Source organism: Lonchura striata, chromosome 7, assembly GCF_050655825.1.
Source record: "Lonchura striata isolate lonStrDom1 chromosome 7, ASM5065582v1, whole genome shotgun sequence".
Taxonomy (NCBI): domain Eukaryota; kingdom Metazoa; phylum Chordata; class Aves; order Passeriformes; family Estrildidae; genus Lonchura; species Lonchura striata.
In genome coordinates this window covers 33,217,003-33,237,404 of record NC_140709.1, presented here as the reverse complement: position 1 = coordinate 33,237,404, position 20,402 = coordinate 33,217,003, and the positions used below count along the sequence as shown (strand labels likewise).

Sequence of the window (20,402 nt, the reverse complement as noted above, 5' to 3'; positions counted from 1 at the left end):
CATCTCATTCCAACCCCTCTGCATGGGCAGGGACACCTTCCTCTAGGTCAGGCTGCTCCAAGCCCCCATCCAACCTGGCCTGGAACTTCCAGGACAGGGAAGATGATATCCATTTTAGAACTTAACACTTTTGGTATCAAGTGATACCTGAAAATAAGTGAGACTTGCTGAGTTTTGGGAGCTTTTTCTTTTGGCTGTTTTGGGTGAGGTTTTTTGTGTTTGGTGGGTTTTGGGATTTTTCTTTCTGTTGGTGTGCAATTTGTCTGGGTTTTTTTTGTTGTCTCAGACACAAACAAGTTGATAGGCTTGCTATGTGTTTTGCCTAAAATCTCAAAAACATCCAGCGGCACAGAGGTTGCACAAATAACTAAAACAGAAAATACAGGACTTTTTTTCCTCCACCAGAAACATGGAAGCTGAATCTTCCAGCAGTCTCAACACTCCCCAAAAATCAAGTCATAATTTAAGGCTCTCATGGGAACACTTAAACCTCATATTCTCCAAGCCAAAATGAAGTATTTTTGGAAAGATACATGTGTGTTTATGCCATTATGTGAAAAATGAAGCCCACTCACCCGGAGAACATCAGTCTGTGTCCCAAGGCCTTTGGTGCATATCTCCATCACAGAGTAGGAGCAGAAGGTGACACGCACTTTGTACTGGCTGACAGCAGACAGCCACAGAGACACGTTGCTCTCCAGCTCCAGAGGAGGCACCAGGATGGACTGGTGTCCTGAATATATGCTGGGGAGAAGAAGCAATAGGAACATGAAAATTCAACTAATTAATGCATACGGTATGTTTTAAATGGCAAAAAAAATATGCAGCTTTGTGAGATGTGCTGCATTAGAGTAGACATCTGGCTGAATCAAGTCAAGGCTCACTCATTTTAAGAAACATTTAACTGCTTCCTTTAGCAGTGTTTCTTACTGCATACCAATCTCACAGTGAACACCTTAAAGGTCTTGTCAAAACATATGGTTTAATCTCAAAATACTTTAAAAGGATTTACTTAATGTGGAACAGACAGTGAAGTCCTTTTTTTTCTCTTCCTTGAATTTGGTATACAATTAATTCCACTTGCAGACCTGAAGTTACCCCAGTAATTAACTGACTTAAATGGATTTTCTTACCACAAAAGGTGTTTTCTGAACCACTGATAAAAAGGTTAATTTGGATTTCTTTGACAGTTTCACCCATGCCCATTCCCTGGGGGTCTAGAGAAGGCTGGGCACACATGAGGATACCCAGAGCTCTGGAGCCATACCTGCACAAGCACCACAGTGCAAAGCCCAAGCCACAGTAGGGGTCCAGGCAGATGGCAATCTGTCGGGATGGGTACAGCTCACACTGGAGCTTTATCGAGCGACATAAGGCACTTGTAGCTGCATGTGACATCTGCAAGAGGAAAACAGGCCCTCTCAGGGACCCTCTTCTAGAAAAAGGGGTTTACAGATTTCTTTGTAAATGTAAAGGAATAAAAGATTATTATCTCTTGTTACCGTACCTTTACTCCTGCTAATATACCAGTAGTAGACACACTGAAGTCCAAGTATGCCAACATATCTGGAGATGTAGGTCTGAAAACACTAGGCAGCTTCTTTTTAGGCATATCATCTATTTAAAATATGTAAATAGAGGGGAGCACTATATTATTTTGGGGAACAGGCACAGGACAAACAATGTATCTTTACGGCATTATCATCAGATCCTCCCTATGCTTCTGGACAGCTATTTTAATGCAACACACAACACATCCACTCAGACAGTTGTGGTGTAACAAAATAAATATATCACTCTTCAAGCTCCTTCCACTTTGGCTACCATACCTGTATCCAAAATAGTGGGCCACGTTTTAATATCCACAGCTGCTGCAGCCTCCTTGGACCTGAGTAGTTTCATTATAGCTTGGGTGGTCAATATACATGCAGACTTACTGACCTGCAAAAGGCAAAGCATTAAGACCATTGTTAAAACCAGAGAGTGCATGCTCAAAGTCATGTCATATGTATGCAGATGAGATAACCAGTAAGATGAAGAGATGAAGACAGTAACTGGAAACAAAGCAAAATAAATCACAACAATAAAAGACCATTTAAAATGAGTTTCTGAAGAAGTCATTACTGATTCAGCCACAGCACACTGAATATTTATTTTCTAGCTTATTTTACACTGACTGTGGCAAAACAATTATCGGGCTGCATCAACCATTCACCACTCCCCAAAAGCACGAGGAGAGGAATGTCTCATACCTACCTCTACAATCATTTTGACAGTGGGCAGAGTGGTAGCAAGGTTCTGTGGATGAGGCGGGCGGACAGTGATGGGAACACAGCCAGCGTACAAACAGCCATAGAAAGTTGCTATCAGGTCTACCCCTGGAAAGGATATTTGTGGAATTAAAGCCATTTTTATCAAATCAATAGGTTGAACTCTTTCACAAAAATCAAAACACTGATATGTGTTAAGATGCAAAGATTTGTTACAAGTGTCCGTTCAAATCAACAGGCTGTTCCACACCCAGTTTAAAATGTTTTGCATTTAAGAGCTAGCAAAAATTATTCCAATCCAATTAATGGATAGAATTTATTTTCTTGTGCTGTGTCATTGTGGGTTTTGCTGTCTGTGTTCCTTTACCTGGAGGGTAAACCAGGGCCACGTGGTCACCAACGTTCAGCCGTCCCTTCTCCATCAGTGCAACTGCCACTCTCTCTGCCCTCTTGTGCAGCTGGATGCACGAGGCAGTGCTGGCTACAGTACCCTGCACAGGACACAAGTGACAGCAGAAACCTTATAGAACAGCAGCAGGTCAGCGACTTGGATATTGACATGAAACAAAAATGGTTTCTCCTGGAGACATGTGAACACACCAACATATAGCACGGTAGCTCATTAGACCCAGCTATTTAAGACAGGTGTTCACCAACAGGTAACTGTGCCCAAATTTTGTGTTTCCTTTTGCAGAATCTCTGTGTCAAGGGTAAAACCTGCCTGAACAAAGTGACCTGGGAAAGGGTTATTTCACACTAGGAAACCTCCCTCAAAATCTCCTTTACTTTGAGAGAATAAACCATTTTGACAATAACAATGTTGAAACGATTTCTTCTGTTAAAAGTACAGTATCAAAAGAAGTTAAAAAGTTCCAACTACATCCTAAACTCTTTTGCCCTTCTGAATGAGACCTTACAAATCCTTCACTTCTCAATGACTGCTGCAGGACTTTCTGGAAGCCTCCTGTGTGCAGAACAGCACAGCACAAAGCAGATCCAATTTGTCCCTGAGCTCTTTCTGTCACTCTATGTGCCATCCTTTTTGAGGCCAGAGCCTTGCCCTCTGCCTAGGGCAAGGCATCAGTATTCCCTGCAGGATGTGACAATGTTCCTGGAAAATTTGACTCCAAAGCTGTCACAAGGGCTCTTCTCTACTTAGGCTCCCGATCTTCTTATCAGGAAATCCTCCATTTCTGACTTACAGCTAACACTCATGCTCAGGAACGAAGACAGAATCATGGCTTCCATTAATATGACAAAAGTTGTGTTCTGGCAGGAAATGCAATTACTGCAATGTTTAAAGCTAGGCAGAATGTATACTGAAATTCCCAAAGTGGAATAAAACATATGACATAAAATTCCAGTGGAAAAATTTATGCTGCTTACTAACTAGCAATTTTTGTCTGCTTCATTAAAATAATCTGCAGCATTTCAGGAAAAGACTTCTAGAAGGAATTTTCTTAGAATTGAATAGTCTTTTATTTTGGTCTTAATCTCCAAGTATGACCTAAAGTGCATCTTACCTTGGAATTCAACAGAAGGAAGAGTGGATGATCTGGAGTTGTCTGAGCTCGCCACTGAAGAACATCTGCTAAATACAGGAACTGAAAGGCAAGAAAAAGGAGATACTCAAATTCACTCAAAGTGCCTCAGGTATATTTTCAGCAGAATATCATACCTGATCTTCTCTCATTCTGAATAAGCTAATTCAAATATTTAATGATACCAGGACCCCAGTGTCACCTTTCTTGCCTGGTCATTGTCCTCCAGCTGGCTGACATCTCTCCCCGAGGCTTGTGCAATCCTCTTGCCAGCTACGAGGTTTCCTACAATCATTGACGCAGGACCAACATCTGCATTTTGAAAAGAACAGTGCAAAATGAGGAAAACAACCTAGGGAACAAGCAACAATTCAGCCTGCAGGTGCCCTGTATAACATAGGTATATAACACACTCTGGTGTCCTCACCTGGCTGTTTCTGCCGAGGCTTGGGCAGGTTGGTGACACAGGTGTGGGGACACATCAAGACGTTACAAGGATGCAGAGCACCCTCCAAGAAGCGCTGCTTCGTTTCTGAAATATGAATTCCTCCGAGCGGAGCCTTTGGCAAAGTGTTGGCTGGCACCAAGGCAAGGCAGTACACACCCACTTGGTGAATGCTATCAATTGCCTTCACAGAAATTAAAAAAACAGACAAACATTTCACATTATCAACTGGGATATAGCTAGAGCAAGAATTTGAATTCAATTAATTTATAACATGAAAATTTTTACTTGCACCACAATTTGCAAATAAAGGGTCCAATTCTGCACTCACTGAACTCATAGAAGCTGTGCCATGACTTCAATGGGAGCAGGAGCAGACCCAGGACTTTGCTTGTGCCCTCTACCAAGGGGATGCCACCTGCACATCAGGGATTAGGAAAGTCTCTTAAAAGTGGGCAAAAAGTGCAGAGATTTTCAAAAGCCAAAGTTATATCACAGCAAATTTAGCATGTATGGCACAATCACAAAAGCGCAGTAGAACACAAAACTCACAAAATTTAGGAGGGAAGCATCTTTGCTGCCTAATTCTTAAGTGTCTCTTTTAGCTATGACACTTTGAAAAAGAGAAACAAAAATGGTTTCTCCCAATACCAGATATTCTCTCCAAAAAGATAAGAAAGCTGAAATTAGACATAAACCATTATTATCCAACTGCCTTACTCTTAAGACCAAACTTCCTTTATGTTGTTCTCTGGATCCTTCCCTTCAGTTGCCCCCAGAGTCTTCCATAATTGATGTCTCCTTTTTCATTTCCTGAGAACTGATTAATTCTAAAATCTGCAAATGCAGGTCTACCACAGTTCCCCTTCCTCCTGTCCTTCATCCCCAATAAAATACAGTAAAATAATTAAGGGAATAAGTTTTTAATACTTCTCGTTGCAGATCTAGAATAAGGTTGTTAGTGATAAAAAAGCTTTTGGGGCTGTTCTGATACTTGTGAATATTTTCACAGGTAACTTTTAGTATGAAATCAGAAGATTAACCCAACAAAATCCATCAGCCTTAGGACATTGAGAATCCTAGTAGTAGAAAGTTAAAAAAGCATTTTAAGAAAAAGTCTTACTTTTTACAAAATTTTTTTAATTCTCAACCCTGAAAAAAATTATCTTAGTACAGCTCTCTGTGGTTACAATGATAGGTTTTGCTTATGGAAGAAAAAAAAAAAAGCTCTAATATTCTCATTTCATGCATCAGCCTTATTCACCTGGAAAGAGAAAAGGACAGACTGACTACCTGTAGAACCCTGCTCATCCACTGAAAACTATCCTCCTCTGAGGCGTCAGGGCGTTGCTCTGCCACAAGCACTATCCGATCATCATGCAAAACGGGCACAGAAAACACTGCTATCCTAAAACACAAAGGACAGAAGAATGATAGGATGCAACACAGGGTGAGCAGAGCATGGCTTATCATCACATGGGAATGGCTGCAACCTCTCATGGCACTGTTTCACACACACAAGCATTATTCATGCCAGATCATCACAAAAATCACAGAAAAATTTAGAACACATGTGGGCTCCCAGCCTTCTGCTGGGGGTCAGGTGGATTTGAGTCACCCATGTAGCACGTGTCTGACAGGCAAGTTCCATACATGTAGAGGCTGTGCAAACCTTGCCTACAGAACTCCACACACTAGACTGCACACTAGACTTGCAGCCCCTATATACAATGTCCCTTCTGGAAGACAATTATGCCAAATTACTGACCACCAGATGCTTGCACTGAAAAATACTTAATCCCCATTGGGGAATTACCTTAGTTTTAGGCTTTTCTCTTCTAGGATAAAATATTAATAATGCCTCAGTGGACTGGTCCCAGTCTAAACCAAGAGACTTCACTTGTCTTTGATCTCCATCTGGACATTGAGCCATGGACCACTGAAGAGCACTCAGGCTGGTGATACAACACATTATCTCTGAGGGTCCTTCAGCAGCTGGTTTGGTCTTGAGAACAGGCTGCACAGTTCCTCCCTCAGCCACCCAAAAGGCTCAAGAGATAGAAGTGTTTTACATCCAGCACAGGAATTTATTTTGAGAGCCTTACGAGAAGTTTTGAGTTTTAGACACTTTTAAGTTTTAGACACTTTAAGATCTACCTTTATACTGTGTGAAAGTAATTTAAAATCTATTATGCATGAAGCAGGGTCAATATTTACCTTTCAAGTTAGCAGGAACAACCAAATTCACAACCCATTACTAACTTTCCTAAAAAACACACACGAAAAAGTTCACATGCATTGCTCCTGTGTGTACTGTGTCACTTGATGACTGTGGGTTGAAAAAGGAGCAACAAAGCCCAACCAGCAGTGTTGAAGTTTTTAACGCACTCACCTTCCCCGATAGACAAACTTCATGGGTTCAACGGCCAGCGCGGTGGCTACCACGTCATCTGCATTGTGCCTGCGGCCACTCACTGTCATCAGGCCATCCAATTTCCCCACCACAAACACCAAATAGTCCTGAAAGGAAGGAAGGATTAGAAACAGAGCAGGAAAACCTCCTCACGCCTGGCAATACAAGCCTGACTCAAGCCAACAGAACTCTCAAGTCTACAGGAGGTCAGTGCCCTGACCTGCCCGAAGTCCTGCTGAATTCAGGGCTGTCACTTGAGAGTTGGGAGTCAGGACAAAGAAGGGCCCTGAGGGCTTGTTCACACTTACAGGACCCACAAAGCCAAGCAATCCTGTTCTTGTGAAGGGCTGGTCTGATACAGGCATGCCAGCTGCCGTCACTGGGATGGCCTGGAAGAACACAGAAGGATTCAGACACTCACTGGACTGACAAGGATTTTCACTCCTTTACTGCCAGAATACATGAAATGGGGTACACTGCAAGGAAAAATATGGGCAAAAAGATTGAAATGCCTTCGGGTAACTACACATAAGACCACTGTGTTAATTTAGAGCTAAGATAAATTTAAATGCTCACACAGGCACTACACTGGACTGTGGAATACAGAAGCAGCTGACTGACTGCAGATAAGAATTGGTATTTTTGGTTGTAAGAGACAGAATGTCTTGTAATGATTCTATGAATGAAGCAAAATGTACCTGAACAGGGCTTTTTTCTAACTAACTAAAAAATCAAACAATAAAACACACACAGACACACACAAGGCCTTTAAGGAAAAAATAAGCCTATTTACAAGAAGGAATACTAGAAATACAATAATTAAAAATAAATCCAAACCTCAAATACATTCTTGGTGATTCCAAGGAGGCCAAAATATGCTGTCCCAGTTGCTCCTGAATTCACACATATTTCTCCAACCTCATCAGCTTTACACAGATAAGGAGTCCCATCCACCTTTACAACACACATGCTGGCTGCAGAGAGCAAGAACACAGAATCACAGTGTTAGTCTGCTCCAGCAGCTGACACATGTGGTGCTCTGCCACTGACAGATAAAGATTTTAGTATCAATTATTCATCAGCTACAGCAAAAACACAGCATGTAAGAGAGCTCACTTTAGCTTCTTGACAGCCTGTGCAATCTGTTCTCCAAGATTAAGTTCACAAATGCAGTGCTTTTTTCTTACAGCACTTCACAGCCTCCACATCAGCTGCAGCTGAATCCAAGGCACAATGAACTGAGTGTTAGACTCAAGATCAAGAAAGAAATCAATAAATCTACCCAGGGCAATACAAAATAAACATGGCAAAGCCAATTCTGCTGCCTGCATGGACTAAGGAGTACTGGTGAGATAGATCTGTGGGTGTATTTTCAAACCTGAGAGAAGTCTTCCAATTGCCAACATCCTAGGTCTGAAAAGGTGAGAGACCATTATCCACCCTACTAATAGATCAACCTTTAAATTATCTTGGTTTCATAAAAGTTACCTATCAGAACAACTATCAGTTAGTAATTTTTTGGAATCATGCAATGATAACCTTGGGTAACCAAAAGTAAAGAAATGCTATTCAAATTCTGGTACAGCTTCTGGGTATTTTATGTGTGAATTAGATGTCTGGAATTAAAACCTATAGTATGAACTATCAGTCATGCAAAACCCCACATTTTGCAATTTAGGAGGAAAAAACAAAACTCAGTGGCAAATTGGAACTGATGAAATAGTTTATTACTACAGGAAATAACTTGAGCAAACATCAGAACTCTGTATGTAACACTTGAACAATGATGCAAAGAGAAGTGCTAGTAACTGGAGAAAGCACAGTTTGTGGGCATTAACAAATGTACAGCCCTCACTGCATTCAAAAACATAGAAAAAACAATGGATCAGCCTGCAGTCCCTAAATGATGCTCCATCCATGAAGCCAAAGGACAACCCTATCGCCCTGATCAAGTAAAAAAAAAATACTTACCAGTAACCAATGTATGATACAGGTAGTCTACAGGTACATTCTAACAGCAGGCACAGTTCTGTCCTGCCAGGTTATACTGCAAGGCTGCCCTTCTGCAGTATCTGTGGAGCCTCTACTCTTGCTTCTCCTCCTTTTCCTGCTTCATGTGTGACATACAAGAGAGTGCATCTACCACCATTTCAGTCTCTCTCAACAGCATTGCATCTGAAAAAGAATTAAAGAGAAGGGAAAAGCAGATGGGACAGGAATGTACATGTGGACTACACGTCACGAAGAACACAAATTCCTGCTAAGAAAGCTTGCTTTCTTCAAATGAGTCCACATGTACATTCTGACAGATGGTGACTCACAGCAGTCAAGCCTGCCAAGGAGTATCCTGGCAGGAGATGAGAATCCTGCTGTGCAAAGGACGGTGCTGATGCCCTACCAAAGACTGGATTCAGCTCTGGATGTTTCAAGACTAGCACAGCAGGAATGCAAGAAGAATTCCAGGGGCCTGTACAGCAGAAGGCTGTGAAGAAAGGTTCTGATGAGGGTCAGGAAGTGCTCTCTTGTTCCCTTTCCAGCATGTCATAGTGGATCCATATACAATGGTCACCCTTGCATTACATCTTTAGGAAGAACTTCTCTTCTAGAAGCATGAAGCCTTAGGAAAAATACTAAAATTCCAGGATGAAATGCCCCTAGAATCACTGTGGAAGGTATTTCCAAGGTTTCCAGAGAAACCTCATCCTTGAGAAAAACAGCATATAAGGTATCAAATGCAGACCTGAATCTCTTCCTGCTCCCCTGGAAAGGGCAATAGGCATAAAGAAAGCCAACTTCCTAGGTAAGGATGAACACAAATCTAGACTCTGGAGGTGATTCATGAGCATCCAAAATGTAACATTTAAACTGGAAGATAACATCTCATCCCAAGTGCACACTGGCGCAGGTCTCCAAGAGAAGTTGTTCTGCAGTCACTGTTGTGCCCCTGTGTGGCAGACTAAAGCCCCAAGGAACACAGATCTGATGGATATGATTAAATTCAAAGGGCTAAGTGGAAAAGAAGTGCTGTTAACCCACAATCTAAGGAAAAAAACTTAAAGCTTCACCAAGTTGTTCTGTAACAACTCTTTCCGCTAAGGTAAAAGAAGCAGATCCCTCTGCAGTGAAGATGCATTGTGTTAACTACCAGAACCTGGGCAAATGTTTGCTCAGACATGGACAGAGGAAACGATGAAATACAAGACATCCATGGGCTGGAAACAATGTGAGCATCTCAACATTTAGGAAATTGGAACCATGTCCCTACATTTCCAGAAAAGACATTGAATGCAGCCACAATCCAGAACATGATTCTGTTCCTTGCAGAAGATCTTGCAGAAGCCCAAGATCTGATGCCAAACTGAAGTTTTCTGCTTGAGTGGAACAAAGTAGCTGCAGCAGCAGCACTGTTTCTAGGAACTAGCCTTTGTATGATTAGAGGCTATAGGGATTTATACCTTTCAGATTTAAGAGTGTTAGCTCTTGTCAAAGAAAGAACACGAGAAGGATCCCAGTGAAAGAATGGAAAGGATTAGCTGGGAAGTAGAAGGGAGACAACTGCAGCTAACATACCCACTAAACAACGTATCCAGGCTCAAACTTAAGGTATAATATACTTCCAAGATGATAGGTAACATGGAAATCACATTCCAGTTGATGTGAAAGGTGGAGGCTGAGAATGGGCAGAAGAAAAGAGGTCTGATGCTTTCCCTACCATCTTTATCAGTTCAATTTGAAAAATATACTGAATGTTGTGAGAAGCCAAGTTTAGCAATGCCCAGACCCAGACAGAAACTATGCAAAATAGCCCAGGGTGGTCAACAGGTGGGGTAAAACATCATTCCTCCAGAACAGGATTCCATGGGAATGCATATCAGATTTTTTCTTAAGAATTCCCATGCTATCTTTGAGGAGAAGATTTCTCTGTGGATGGAGGCACTTCCTTTGAGGGTCTTGTGATAGCCATTCATGGTAGATAATGAACATGAAGGGAATGTGGCATCAAGAATGGTCTATGGGTTAAACAGCAGTGACATGTGCCATGACCCTGGTGCTGAGGGCTCTGTTGAGTAGGATCCCCTGAGCAGGTGGGCTCAGCATCTCAGGAAAAAAAGCAAGATCTGAAGAAAAGGAGGGTGCAAGTGGACATTTTATCTGTGGCCTTTTAACCAGACAGTTCCTGAATAAAGCACGCCAGATATCCACAGATCACGAGATCAAAACCATTTGGCTTGACCACTTCCAAATGAAATTCAGGAATGTGAGCTCCTATGTCATGAAGTATTTGAAAGGCTAGGGCAGACTCCCAAGTTCAGTGGGGATCAGAAGATGGAACAAAACCTTCAGAAAGAAATACAAAACCAAAAGCAGGACTCATCAGCCAGTAGAGGGGCAGTGAACAGGTGGTGGTATGCTCTCTCCTGTATGCCAAACACCAAGCCAGAATGGACAAGGGCACACCTTCCATGAATACTAGACAAGAGAAAGCATAAATCTTACCAAGTAAGGCCCAAGTATCTCCACTGTTAGAATGTACATGCAGACTCATTTGAAACTAAGACATTAATTTACTTAAGTCTTTAATTTTGTTCATTTAACACACCCCTGTAAGTAGCTGCTAGTCTTCTGACTTCCTTTGAACTCCAGAGGATTTTTTAAGAGACAAAAGTTATCAATTATCCCTTATAATGAAATCTATAATGCATATTCTGACTTAAGGAATGTACAGAGAAATTTCTGCTGGAATTCTTAATATGTGGATAATTTGAAGTAAATCTGGCCCAGATTCTGACAGCTCAATGCTAGTCAGAGTTTTAAAGGAGTTAATGAATTAATTTGCCCAAATTCTGCTTAACCTACAAGTAGTTTTACCACTTACTACTGTATTTTTAAATAGCAACAGCCATCAATTACAAGTCATATCATTCTGAGGCACTTAATAGGACACATTTAACTGTTCTCCCCTCACACAGTCAGACAAGTCACTTGACACTTCTCACTCATGCAGAAAGTTATGGTAGTTATCACTGCCTGCCAATGACCCCCTAACCCACAAGGGTCCCCCAGATTTGCCAGACAATGCTCCAAGGAATTCTGACAAAGGAGAAGGGTTTTTTCACAGATCCCTCTGACTGCTCAATCAGGCATTTCACCATGACAGAGATGTATTTTTTGACAACTCATAATGAGGTGAAATTACTTAGCCATAAGTACACAGGGAACTTTTCCAACATCCTAAGGCAGACTTGAACCTGCCACTGACCAGATGCTCTGTAGAAAATTAACTCAGGGGACTTACAGCTCCAGCAATTGAATATGAAGAGTAACTGCAGGCAGCTCTGTACCTTAGTGTAGTCAAGCACAATTTGCTGTGAGATCAAGCCTACAGCAAAGCCAGGAGCATCCCTGTGTTGGTTTTGCATGGCCTAGTTTTTGGTAGCAGGGGGGCCATAGAAGTGGAGCCACATGAGATAAACTGATCTAAAGAAAGATTTAAATTGATCCTGCATCATTTTTTGAACAGCAGCAATATTGAGTTTAAGCTCAGTAAGTACACCAAAGGATTCATGACTACTTGAAGGGCAAACTAGCTTCCTTCATGACCCTGTGTCTAACCTACCATCCAAGGAAAATATTAGGAGCATAGGTGAATTTCAGTGAGGTTTCAAGGGGACAGCAGTAGTGTGGACACCCCAATCAGACAGTAGTAGCAGTACATGCCACCTGTATTCTAGTCAAAGCAGAAAAATCACTATTTTTTTGAGACACTGATGCCAGTCCTAGAATCAGAGAATTGATTAGGTTGGAAAAGATCTTTTAGATCAAGTCCAACTGTGAGGCTGAAGTTACTACTGCCATTCTTGGAATTTATTATAGACTTTCAAAACAACTTCAAATGGTCTTAATACAAAACAAAAACTTGAGAGAAGCTACACAACAACCAAGTGACTTCTCTGCTTCGTTTTGGCATGAAGTGCAGAGCTTCTGCTCAGTCATCAGCAAAAGGAAGCTCTACTGAATTTAAGTTCAATAACAACAACTGAACCACTGACTTCAGGGGTGGCAAAAGGCTTCTGGGGATAATAAGGAAAATTAAACAACACCATGAGACTTGCACACAATGGCTGAAATTCTCACCAGCAGAGTGGGAAGCTGTCTACCTCCTCTTATTTGTATCAGGGGCTTTGGTGTACAAAGAACAGGTTGTTACCGAAATCACACAAGTTGAGTCTCCACTTTATCTTTGCCTTGAGTAAATGCTCTACAGAGAGCAGGGCTTTAGAACCACAGCTCTGCAAGACAGGAAGTTCATAAGGAGACCAAGAATAGCAAAGCCAAAAGTGCCAAGGGCATGACCAGAATCAATCAGGTTCTTTGGTAACTACACAATAAACTTGAGGAGTGAGGAGAATTCAAAAAAAATCTGTATTTCATCTTCTCCAAGCACACCAGAGCAGATCAGGACAGGGTCTGAAGCTAGTAATACAGACAGTACCATGGAACTGCCAGCCTAAAAGCTGGAGTAGATGGCACCAAGTGTCCAGTCCTTCATCCCACTGCTGACAGTCTGAGGTCTGGTTTGGCACCTTACCTTTACTAACCTTCTTCAGAGTATTCTCCTCTCCAAATGCAGCCAGATCTCAAGTGAGAACAACAAGGATGAGACAGCAAGTCTCTTTACTTCAATTAATGGGCTGACAAACAATACCCAGCCCTACCTAGCTCAGGAACCACAGTGTTGCAAACAGATACCATTAGGAAATAGGTTAATTCAGGTTACTCCTGATCATGTTCTTGTTCTCCATGGGCAGGAGAAAATAGTTTCCAGAATTAGTTGTTTCATCACTTCTGCAGGGTCTGAGATGAGGTCCCTTTCAACTGAAATATTCTATTCTACTCCACTCCACTCCATTTCACTCCAAAAACAATTCTGCAACAAGCCAAAAGCATTTGCCCACACCAAAATCTACGGTCATTCAGTTTTATTGTGCATTAATCTATAATCCATCATGTGTTTAGGTAATATATCAAAACATAACTCATTTTACCTTAAAGGTATTTAATATTTTTATTTATTCCATGCACACAAGTGTAATAGTAAAGATAATTTATTTGTAATATGCTGAAACCTACATAAAATGCTTTCCTACCTCCAGGCATGATCTGCCCAACATCCTGCACAGTTAACACTGACAACTTCTCCTCTGTATCCACTCTGATCACGCCGAAACTCAGACAATTCATGGATAACACTGCTTTTCCTGGAGGGGGGCCACCCAGTTCAGAAGGTCTGGAAGACAGAAAGTCCAGTTAGATATGAATCAACAGATCAGTACTAGTGAGAGGGTCACTAAAATCATTCTGCTGGTTTCTAAGGCTTGGTAAGGTTAAGAAAAAGAATGGTTTCTCACTTTGAACAAACAAGAGTTCAAGACTTTTACAGTAACTGAATGAAGAAAGAGCTAAAACAAAACTCTCCAAAACTTCGCAGTTTTTTGTTTCAAGTTTTCTTGAAGTTGACTTTCTGAAAAGGCACATTTTGACCAGAACTGCTATCAAAAAATCCCAGCATATCCCATCCATATGTCTATTAATAATTAAAGTATTTATTTTTCTCAGAACATCCCTTGCTATCTCCAGAAATCCAATGGTATTTCTCAGACCATCTACAGTTTTTTTTTTTTTTTTTTAATTTTTGGCCCCTGTTTACAAATCATTGTACATAAGCAATTAATGGAGGATTCACCATCATCCTCCTCCCAAATGAGTAAGTCTTATTTTGGGGGCATTTTAAAAGGCCCTTCAATAACTTCAGTGAGGAAGATATGTCACTTTCCCAAAGCATGAAAAAAAACCTCCTGCTTGACTATTCTTAGAAAATACTAAACTTTTAAAAGAAAATAAACAAAAGTCACCCATCCTTTAGTGAAGGAGACCCCTGTGAGCTTCATATTTCCTTCTGCCTAGGTCTTTGGGAATCTCTATGTGTGTTATGGTATTTTCTGATTATCACCTTAACATGGGATTCCCCATCTCTGGAAGTGTTTAAGGCCAGGTTGGATGGGGTTTGGAGCAGCCTAGTGTAGTGGAAGGTGTCTCTGCCCGTGGCAGGGGGTTTGAACTCCTTCCAACCCAAAGCATTCTGCGATTCTATGACACATTTCAGTAGTCAAGAAAAGCTTCATTTCACTTCTCAGAAAAAAGGGAATTACCTGCGAATAGCAACAGTTAGTGCCTCTGAAGAACTAGCACAGGGACAGATTACTTCTGGTCTCAAACCTCTGGATTGAAATACATTCAGGAATGCGTCACAGGAAGATATTGACCCTGGAAAGAACCATCACATAATCAGAAACATTTTTCTAAGAGCAGGAAAGCTTGAGGTGCAGCAATTTAAAGTCTGTGCTCACTCTCAGCTCAGTTAGATGAACACTGTTGTGTTCACGTACAAACCAAATATTCTTTCAAACTGTCCAAAAGGCAGTTCATTGTAAGAGAGTAGATTTGGAAGAACTCCTAGTGACTAACAATAACATTGAATGAAACTCCCAACTGCGTACTCCTCCTCTGGCAGCACTCAGTAGCACTCAGTATCCTGGAAAGTCCTTCAGAGATCAGAATAATACTTTGTCACTAAGGGTAGCTTCATGCCAACCTCTTGTACAGCTACTATCTGATTGTTTCTTACAAAGGTCACAGCACTTAAATATCAAATGCTTCTGACATAAGTTTACAGTTCTACCAGGCCTCTAGCACTTGGTCCAAAATGGATTATATCTATATTTATATCTTGCAGATATCAGTTCAAGTCAATTCACAGAAGAGTATAGCACTAATGAAACCACAAAGTTCACAAAACAAATTTACACTGGTAAATATAGCCAAGAAGTGCAAACAGCAATGAAAAAGCAGCAGCATCACTGGCACACAAATAGTGTTTTACTACAGAACAAACTGCTTAACTCCCCAAGCAATAGCTCTGACACAGAGCTTACAAGAAAGAGAATCTTGGCAAGACTGACACTCATGAAACACATCCATACTCACAGGGATTGGCTCCATCTGCCACTATTAACATCCGTAAAGAGCTCAGGCTGACATCTCTCTGATCCCTCTGAGCCAAAAGTGACCAGTGCATATCACGGGATTTTACTACTGCTACACGGGCTGCAAGTCAAAACAATAATTATGCTGAATGTGCAGAACTAAATAAAGACCAATTATACAATTATGTAAGTATTCTTGTGTATTTATACAAATTTATGAAACAACACACAAAATGTATAGCACTACAAACATAGGAAACAAATACAAATGCCAAATATTCAACTACTATAACATGTAGTTATAGTCAATGTCTCCAGATGGACTTGATCACAGGATTTGAATGTCTGCTATAATTCAAATACTAGAAACAGCTTATTAAAGGTCTCTCAGAAGAAGCATCAACATCACTCATAAGTGAAACTATGAGCACACAGAATACTGAAATGCAGTATTTAGTGTGATACAAATACATTTTGCACAAACAATTTAATTTGCTTTCAATAACCCAAAAAGACATGGGTGAAATAAAACAACCTTTAGGGTACCTTTGTATGAGCAGACTTTCTGTATCCAGGAAAGTGGATTAACCTTCATTAATGCATAGGGAATACTGATGACATGCATCCTGTTCATAACGCTCTACAAGAAAGAGATTCAAAAATAAACTTCCAAGTGGCTTAAAAAATATAGAACATGTAACAATGCTTAAATAACCCCCCCCATCATCACAGTACAGCATAACTCTTACAGTTAACTGGTAGTGAGAACTATGTGTATGTTCTGAAAAAATATGCTACACAAGGTACGGAAGAAGCAACAGTTTATTCTGAAAAATATAAATCCTGAAATAAAATCCATTTGAGAGAAATGATGAATTTATAGCCTCATTCTGATACCAATACATTAGAAATGAAAGAAGCAGATTCCTGCATTTTTGCCTTTCTTGCAACACTCACCGTTAACACTCCATGCCAAAGGCCAGCCTCTCTTTTGAAATCCAAGACATTTGTTAGTGTTTCAGCTGAAAGCAAAGGGAAAAAAAATCAGATTTAAATAGCATATTTATAAAAATACGTAAGAACTACAAATATTTGTTCAAGCAACTCTGAACCTTCCATGACTGCTAAGAAACCAAAGCTCTGTTGCCTATAACAAACAGGCCGCTTAAGGTCCAAGTGGCTTGTTTTACTTATTGCAATCATCTTTGAATTATGATGACTAGACTGCAATATTACAAGGTATTTAACACCTTGATTAATTATAATACCCTTTCCATCTGCCAATGAAGTTTGCTGACTGAAAAGTTAGTCTTGAAGCAAAATTCTTCAGCTAAACTGAAAAAATTAATTTTTATTTGAAAGAATTATATCCAGTAAGAAATATCACCATGGCTCTACCAAATTTTCTTGAATATTTTCTCTGAGGGATTTGAGTATCTTATGTGATTAAAAAAAAAAACAAATAAGAATCAAATATTTTAAATCAAGGAGTCAACCTGATTTTTGAGGAATATCTTGTATTGATTAGGTGAAACTTGCTTATCATTGATGTAGGATGGATGTATGCAGGAAAATATTTGGTTAAATGGTAGCAAAGATTAACTCCATACAGATGGTCAAAACCAAGTGCAGTTCTTGGCTGTTCATTGGAAGAATGACTGCAAACAAGCAGATCTCTCATTGTATTCACATCTCTGGGAAAATGTTCTTTTGTGGGACATGATTATGTAAGAGGAAGATCCCCTTCTTCTTCTTCCCCATCTTCACAGGTGGCTTAACACTCTTTCACACCCTTTGTGAATGAGGAAGTTTGTTTTTTCCTTTGCAGTAGAAGCAACTACTCTGTATCTGAAGTTCTCTGGAGACAGCAGACATGATTATGTAACATGAAGTGTCTGAAGATGCAAAGCTGTATCATTTTAAAGTTACACCTATCTAACTTACCTTCTGAATAACCACATGCCTGAGTCAGTGCATGACAGTGTGCCAGCATGGAGGCATGAGATACAGTAATGCCCACTGTGCTGCCCTCTTTACTTGTTTTGTACTGAGAAGAGAAAGTGTATGCAAGCATTAGATTAGGAGCAAAACCAAGAAAATTTACAGTACTGAATTGAAAACATATTACAAAAACAAACCCAGATTTTTTAATTCAAAAAGCTAGCAAAAACTATATTTATGTCCACAGAACACACTAATATGGTAAAAAATCTGTTTCTCTACTCCAACTGTCCTGGGGATCCCAAACTGCTGATTATCCCCAGTCTTCAACCTGACTCCACACAGTCACTCATCTGACAGTCTGCCTGGCAGCCTTGGATGGAAACATTCTTGTTTCACAGTTTAAAATATTATAGCTGTCTCTTTTATTATATCCAGAGTTTAGAGGAAGAAAACATCACATAAACTAGGACAGAGTAACCACAGAAGTTATCACATGACACTGCATCACCTCGATATAAGCAATCTCGGCGCTGGCATCCCGGACCTGGGGATGCCAGTCCTTGGCTGGTTTTGCCAGATGCTTCCCATCAATCACAAACCAAATGAGACGAGGCCAGCCTTCAAAGAAAAAGAAAAGCTACTGTCACCACAGTTCCAAACATCAGAGCTTTCCCCCCAGTATTCAGGGATACTGACAGGAGGCAAGCAAAAGCAAAATTCCCTGCTGGAGGGGAAGAAACAGCACAAAGCGCTACCATGACAATCAAGGCAGCAAGAACCATGCAAGCAAACCCAAAAACTGAAGTTTGACAGCAACAATGAATATACCTGCTTTTTATCCCATAAAACAAACCCACACCTTTGAACGTCACCACCTCGCCAGTCTGGGCTTTTGGGAGGCCTTTCTGACAGGCATCAGTGGTTAAAGCTAACGTGACTCCACAGCTGCCCAAAAGAAACCCAATCTGCTGACTGCCAGCATCCTGTAGAGAAACAAAAAAAAAAAATAGCAAAATTAAAAATAACAAAGCTTTTGGACAGTTTGTTGTAACTTCTTCATGTTTAGAAGACATTAAGTCAATTTATATCACAGGAAAAAACAAAAGTCAATCCCATAAGACCTTTAAATGACTGAGAAAATGTAAGTTTTTCTTAGTGCCAGCTAAGATTTGCAGCAGATCTAGTAAGAAAAGCAGTGTCAGAAGCAATGGCTGTATATCCCTCCACAACCCAATAGGATGTTAATAAATTCTGCTAAAGCAGAAGACTTGTTTGATGCTGTTTCTGAGTCCTGACACACTGAGGAGCAGAGCCTATAGCTTTTTAGCTCTTTCCTAACAATCTCCAGGTGTGTAGGATTATACCTGTGTTTCCAGGAACTATGGTGTCTCTGCCTGCCTCCTTACTCAGCATCAGAGCTGAAATGACAGCCTTTCTCTGACAGACTCAGATAAATACTTCTGCACATGTTTTTGAAAATCATGAATGAAAATAATTTCTACAATCACATACCCTGAAATACTTAAATTACTAGCTTAATATTACTTCCCTCTTTCCTTAACTGAATATTGGATATAATTCCAAGCACAGAATGTATACTGAACAGTCCACCTGATGCTTTCTGAAGAGTGGGCTCTGAAGGACCCCATGTAAGGGTTGTAGGACTTAGACATACACACACACAGACAAACACTTCATTTATTTATCAAACCATAAAAATGTTGAATGTATCTACCTACCTTTCTTGTCAGTGGAACTTCTATTGGGACAGGAATAAGTTCTGCCAGGAGACATCCATAAAATGCCACCATAAACATAACTGGATCACTATTAGGAAATACGAGAGCTACCTACAAAAATACAGTAAAATAGGAAAATATTCTTTTTGTCATTTGGTAGATAGAGAGGCTGCTTTTTCATTTGTGGAACAAATTTTTCACAACAATGCCCAGGTTCATAGATAACCAGGCAGAAAAATACTAAGTATTGAGACAACGTATAAGTCACAGTAATGATTAATTCACAATATATTATTACGGTATTTTATGACAAGGCTTTCTTCAGCTAAAGCTGTTCCTCACTATTTCATCCACAGGGACCACTTCCAACAGCAGCCTACCCGGTCTCCAGGCTTCAGCAGGGGCTCATTCTTAGTGGTTAGCTTGTTTAGCAGGGTATAGGCTAACTTCAAGCTTCGACTCCACAGCTTGCCTGAAGAATAAAAAAAAAAATTAAGAAGCAGAAACTAAAATTGTAACACTTAATTGGCGGATCTCAGTCCCTCACATATGCACTAAGCATGATGGTATCAGAACAGTTGTCCGAGTCCAAGTACAATTTAGAACTTGGCTTCTTTTTGGTTTACCTCTTTCTTTCTTTTTTTTTAATTCTAAATGTAAAACTAAACATGCTATTCTAAACAACACTCAAAGCTCTACTGCAAATTAAATTACTGCAGCTGCTCAGCTATATTTCCTGCATCCTTCCTCTGTGAGAATGCAAACAATAAAGTTCAACATTCTAACATATTATACAAGGAAATGCTGCAGTAAGCTATCCTGAAGGACAGAGTTATTTTCCCCAAAAATGTAATTTACTATAAGACTTCTAGGTCATTAATACAGGCAAGTTTCACTTCCCACCATTAACATCCTGATTATGCTCCTGAGGTATAAGTCTTCTCTATAAAGCTGTGCAAGAAGATGTTAAAATGGAATGTCTCCTCTGGGAACCTGAAGAGTGCAT

At 40.3% G+C, this 20,402-nt stretch overlaps 1 protein-coding gene across 7 annotated transcripts in view; it reads right to left on the bottom strand.

Annotated features, from left to right (window-relative positions):
- The window catches only part of DIP2A (DIP2 acetate--CoA ligase A), a 76,210-nt gene that overhangs the window by 10,151 nt on the left and 45,657 nt on the right, over nucleotides 1-20,402 (bottom strand). For 5 of the 7 annotated variants that reach the window (XM_021532561.4, XM_021532563.4, XM_021532564.4 and 2 more), the window contains 23 exons: nucleotides 19,777-19,868; nucleotides 19,397-19,507; nucleotides 18,517-18,640; nucleotides 18,166-18,275; nucleotides 17,658-17,760; nucleotides 16,671-16,735; nucleotides 16,260-16,353; nucleotides 15,715-15,834; nucleotides 14,880-14,994; nucleotides 13,818-13,957; nucleotides 7,507-7,643; nucleotides 6,978-7,058; nucleotides 6,649-6,776; nucleotides 5,550-5,664; nucleotides 4,239-4,440; nucleotides 4,014-4,123; nucleotides 3,794-3,874; nucleotides 2,638-2,761; nucleotides 2,257-2,378; nucleotides 1,830-1,941; nucleotides 1,508-1,617; nucleotides 1,268-1,398; nucleotides 576-744 (listed from right to left, as the gene is read on the bottom strand). In XM_021532561.4, coding sequence (XP_021388236.1) covers nucleotides 576-744; nucleotides 1,268-1,398; nucleotides 1,508-1,617; nucleotides 1,830-1,941; nucleotides 2,257-2,378; nucleotides 2,638-2,761; nucleotides 3,794-3,874; nucleotides 4,014-4,123; nucleotides 4,239-4,440; nucleotides 5,550-5,664; nucleotides 6,649-6,776; nucleotides 6,978-7,058; nucleotides 7,507-7,643; nucleotides 13,818-13,957; nucleotides 14,880-14,994; nucleotides 15,715-15,834; nucleotides 16,260-16,353; nucleotides 16,671-16,735; nucleotides 17,658-17,760; nucleotides 18,166-18,275; nucleotides 18,517-18,640; nucleotides 19,397-19,507; nucleotides 19,777-19,868 — 2,696 coding nt within the window. The remainder of the gene's footprint in view (nucleotides 1-575; nucleotides 745-1,267; nucleotides 1,399-1,507; nucleotides 1,618-1,829; nucleotides 1,942-2,256; nucleotides 2,379-2,637; nucleotides 2,762-3,793; nucleotides 3,875-4,013; nucleotides 4,124-4,238; nucleotides 4,441-5,549; nucleotides 5,665-6,648; nucleotides 6,777-6,977; nucleotides 7,059-7,506; nucleotides 7,644-13,817; nucleotides 13,958-14,879; nucleotides 14,995-15,714; nucleotides 15,835-16,259; nucleotides 16,354-16,670; nucleotides 16,736-17,657; nucleotides 17,761-18,165; nucleotides 18,276-18,516; nucleotides 18,641-19,396; nucleotides 19,508-19,776; nucleotides 19,869-20,402) is intronic. The other 2 variants (XM_021532562.4, XM_085585382.1) reach the window with 1 other exon arrangement.